The following is a 3,737-nucleotide window of genomic DNA, read 5'->3' as shown; positions in this document are numbered from 1 at the left end:
TAGCCGCTCTTGTTAGAGAAAAAGGTTGGCTTTTGTGGGTTAATAAAAGTATAAAACATGGGCTACCATTTCGTTGTTTTAAAATTAAGAGAAAATTTCCGATAGGTATCCTATACTTTAGGCCGAGTGCCAATTTAGTATTCATACTTTAAAATGCAACAATCTAGTATCCAACTTTCAAAATGCGACAATCTAGTACTCGCCGTTAATTAGTCGTTAAATGGCACATGAAAATACAAAAATACCCTTAAAATATAATCTAATTTTCTTTATCAACCAATCTGCTAAAATCAAAACCAAAGGCGCTTGCAATTGCAAACAAGAAGTCTATTAAGCTTTGCCCGATCGATTGTCACCGTCGTTATACCAAAAACAACAACCCAAGCTTCTTTCTCTTCTGCTTTATTGGAGTTGGATGGAAGTTATCACGTAGGTGTGTTCTCCTGCAACCGAACAATCAATAACTTGATCAAAATGTGGCCATCTTGATTCAGCCGTTGAGATGTTTGAAGCAATGCCTGTTCGTGATGTCGTCTCCTGTAACTTGGTAATAGCTAGTCATGCTCGCCATGGGTTTCCAGAGCTGGCCCTTGATCTCTTCAAAGAAATGGTTTCTCGAGGCCTTAGAGAAAGCCCGTCCACATGTTCTTCATTTTGGGTATTTGCAGTGATGTTGGGTTCTACCGAGAAGGCAAGTTCATAACAGAGTGGTTTTGCTTGGTTTCAATGCAAACTTGTTTGTTGGGTCCGCACTGATTGATCTGTACCCGCAAGCTTCATATCTTAACCCTGCTATGCAGTTGTTCGATGAATTGCCTAGTAGAAGTTTAGCAATGTGGAATTTGGTTCTTCGTGGGTTCTGTCAACTAGGTCGATCATATGAGGTGCTAGGATTCTACTTGAAGATAAAATCAGATGTTGGGGTTGATCCAAATGGTGTTACTTTCTACTATTTGATATATGCTTGTGCTCGACATAGAATGGGTAGAGAGGGCCTCAAGATGCTTGAGACCATGATCCAGGAGGGTCTGAAGCCAGATGCTATAACATTCTTGTTTGTGTTAATGAGTTGCAGTCACTCATGTTTGGTGAGAGAAGGGCAATTAATATTTGAATCAATAGAAAACATCCATGTCGTCTACCTAGACAGGAGGCACTATTCATGCATGGTTGATCTTCTGGGGCGAGCATGCTTGCTAGAGGAAGCAGAAGTGTTGCTAAAATGCTCACCAGTTAAGGATGATTTAGTAATGTGGAGCTCCCTGTTGCGTAGTTGTATAGTACATCGAAATGAGAAGGTAGGAAGAACAGCTGCAATAGCTTTACTGGAGCTCGACCTAGACAATCCTACAGTGTTGTTGCAGGCATCGAGCTTCTATTCTGAAATTGGTGATATAGAGATGTCCATGAAAATTAGAGAATACAAGAAAACGAGTGAAATGAGAAAGGGGGCAGGTTACAGCTTTATTGAGTCAATCAATCATGGTTACTCTTGACATCATGTGCAACCACTTACTCCCGGTAGGTTCACATTATTTTGCTGCAAGTATACTTATCAATCTGTATAGTCAATCACAGCCCAGAAATCATATTGATGACGTATTGTCACGAGTGACTCCTTCACCGCGCCATCAAGCACCTACCATGAGCCATCAAAGTGCCTTCAAGGTGTCAGCATATGTGTCATGGGTGGGCTATGCATGTATTTTGTAAGGAGGGACCGCCAATGGCGTTATTGTAATTATATAGTATGAATTTTCATCCTTTTCATGTTTTCTATTGTCACTCCCCCAAAAGCTTAACGTACTCTTTGAGGGGAGGTAGGTAGTCGAGTGAGCTCATAAGCGTGTAAAGGTTAAGCACGAGATCCCCTCGACACTGTACTGTGTGCTTGTGCTTACTACTGATTAATGCAATACAAGTTGCCTTTTGTCTAATTTGTGTGCCTTCTTGTTGCCTTTTGTGTGTTGTTGCTTGCATTTGTAAGCTTTCTCGACCCCATCGAGCGCCGCACGGGGCCTCGTCAACTAGCCCCGTGACAGTTGGTATCAGAGCAGGTTGCTCCGCAACGCTCGTGACCCTTGCATAGCAACACTAGTGGTGGCGCAATGAAGCACAAGGAACTCACCGACGAGATTAGGCATGGCCTTGCCCATGCGAGGGAGACTGATGAGTCTCTAGGCGATGAAGCCGCTGCAGAAAAGGCCTTGAGGGGTCGCACATCCAAGACAAGCAAGCCTGACGAGTCAATTGACACGCTTGCTGCTTTTGACACACGCATCCTTTGCTGTGAAGTGACTGTTGGGGAGATGCGTGACTAAGTAGAAGAAATCCACTTGAATGTGGAAACAATTGAGAGCTCCATGGTGGAGCTAGAAGCCCGTTTAAATGACATTATGAACGAGGTCCAAGACGTCCTGAATAGAACCCTCAAGGAAGTCCTTGGAACAAAATCCCGACAAGAAGGGAGCTCATCTCGATCCGACATCCAAGACCAGGTGGATGAGATGAGAGCTGAATGGATGGCCATGAAAGTAGCCATGGCCTCTCCTTCCGACCTCCAGACTCAATTGGATGAACTAAGAGGAGACATGACGCTCCTCAAGAGATTAGTGGCCAGCATTCCAAGCCCCTCCACAACACTGGCCCCTGCTCGGGTGAAGATTTGGGAGCCCACACCTTATGCCGGCTCCCGAGATGCTAGAGAACTTGACAACTTCTTGTGGAAAATGGAACGATATTTCCATGCCGCTGGCATTGTTGACGACCTAACGCAAATTCGTACAGTGATCATGTATTTGACTGACATTGTTATGCTATGGTGGCGCAGGCGATGCCAAGACATTGAATGGGGTACGTGCACCATCGAGACATGGGCTGATTTCAAGCGAGAGCTAAAGCGGCAATTCTACCCAGAGAACGTGGAGTACCTAACGCGGAAGAAGTTGAAAGCACTCAAGCATGGGGACTCACTCCATGATTATGTTAAAGAGTTTTCAGCCCTTACCTTGGAGATCACGGACATGTCCGACAAGGATCTACTGTTCAACTTCATGGACGGACTGAAGCCATGGGCCGAATTAGAACTCCAACGCCGCAACGTACAGGACCTCGCCATGGCAATGGCAGTGGCAGAGCAACTCAATGAGACCAGCTTGTCAGATGAGGAAGCCCCTAAGCCAGAAAGCCCGCGTTCCCCTAATTTGAGTGGGGGAGCTAGTCACTCGCGCCCTCCGTACGACAACTCCAGCTTCAACAAGCCAGCAAGACAAGACTATGGGAAGAAGCCACAAGGAGAGCAAGGCCCTCAGCACCATTACAAGCCCAGAACCGCTGGGTCCCCAATTTCTTGCTTCCTTTGTGGGTGAAATCACTTGGTTCGCAACTGCCCAACCAAGAAGAAGATCAATGCCCTTGTCGCCAAGCTCAGTGATGTCGAGCAGAGTGATGAGGAAAAGTCTGTGCAGGCGCCAAGAGTGGGCGCCCTTCAACTCTTCAACGCCATGGTGAAGAAAGAGGCCACTCATGGAAGGCCAAAGAAAGCCCAAAGGGGGCTGAAGTATGTAGACATCCTCCTCGGCGGGAAGACGACTCAAGCCCTTGTTGATACAGGGGCCTCCCACAACTTCATTTCAGTTGCCGAGGCCAAGCGACTCAATCTGAACACTGTGAAAGAGACAGGGTGGATCAAGGCCGTGAACTCCGGGGCAAAGGCGATTGAAGGCATGGCTCGTGGG

General features: G+C 46.3%; 1 protein-coding gene across 1 annotated transcript; it reads left to right on the top strand.

Annotated features, from left to right (window-relative positions):
• Window positions 1-502: 502 nt before the first annotated feature.
• On the top strand, window positions 503-1,496 carry LOC104595957 (putative pentatricopeptide repeat-containing protein At3g11460, mitochondrial). Its single transcript, XM_010256905.1, has 2 exons — window positions 503-691; window positions 801-1,496. Exons 1-2 carry the CDS (start codon window positions 503-505, stop codon window positions 1,494-1,496), a joined length of 885 nt encoding a protein of 294 aa, XP_010255207.1.
• The last annotated feature ends 2,241 nt before the right edge of the window (window positions 1,497-3,737 follow it).

The sequence above is a fragment of the Nelumbo nucifera genome, chromosome 5, assembly GCF_055504915.1.
Source record: "Nelumbo nucifera cultivar China Antique chromosome 5, China Antique-T2T, whole genome shotgun sequence".
Lineage (NCBI taxonomy): Eukaryota > Viridiplantae > Streptophyta > Magnoliopsida > Proteales > Nelumbonaceae > Nelumbo > Nelumbo nucifera.
The sequence above is the reverse complement of the archived record's forward strand: the minus strand, read 5'-3'. Positions and strand labels throughout refer to the sequence as shown.

What these genes read in the sequence shown, in the direction of transcription:
- LOC104595957 (XM_010256905.1), top strand. Translation starts at nt 503, where the DNA reads ATGTTTGAAGCAATGCCTGTTCGTGATGTCGTCTCCTGTAACTTGGTA. An exon ending in TGTTGGGTTCTACCGAGAAG is followed by an intron (nt 692 to 800) that starts GCAAGTTCATAA and finishes CCTGCTATGCAG; the next exon opens with TTGTTCGATGAATTGCCTAG.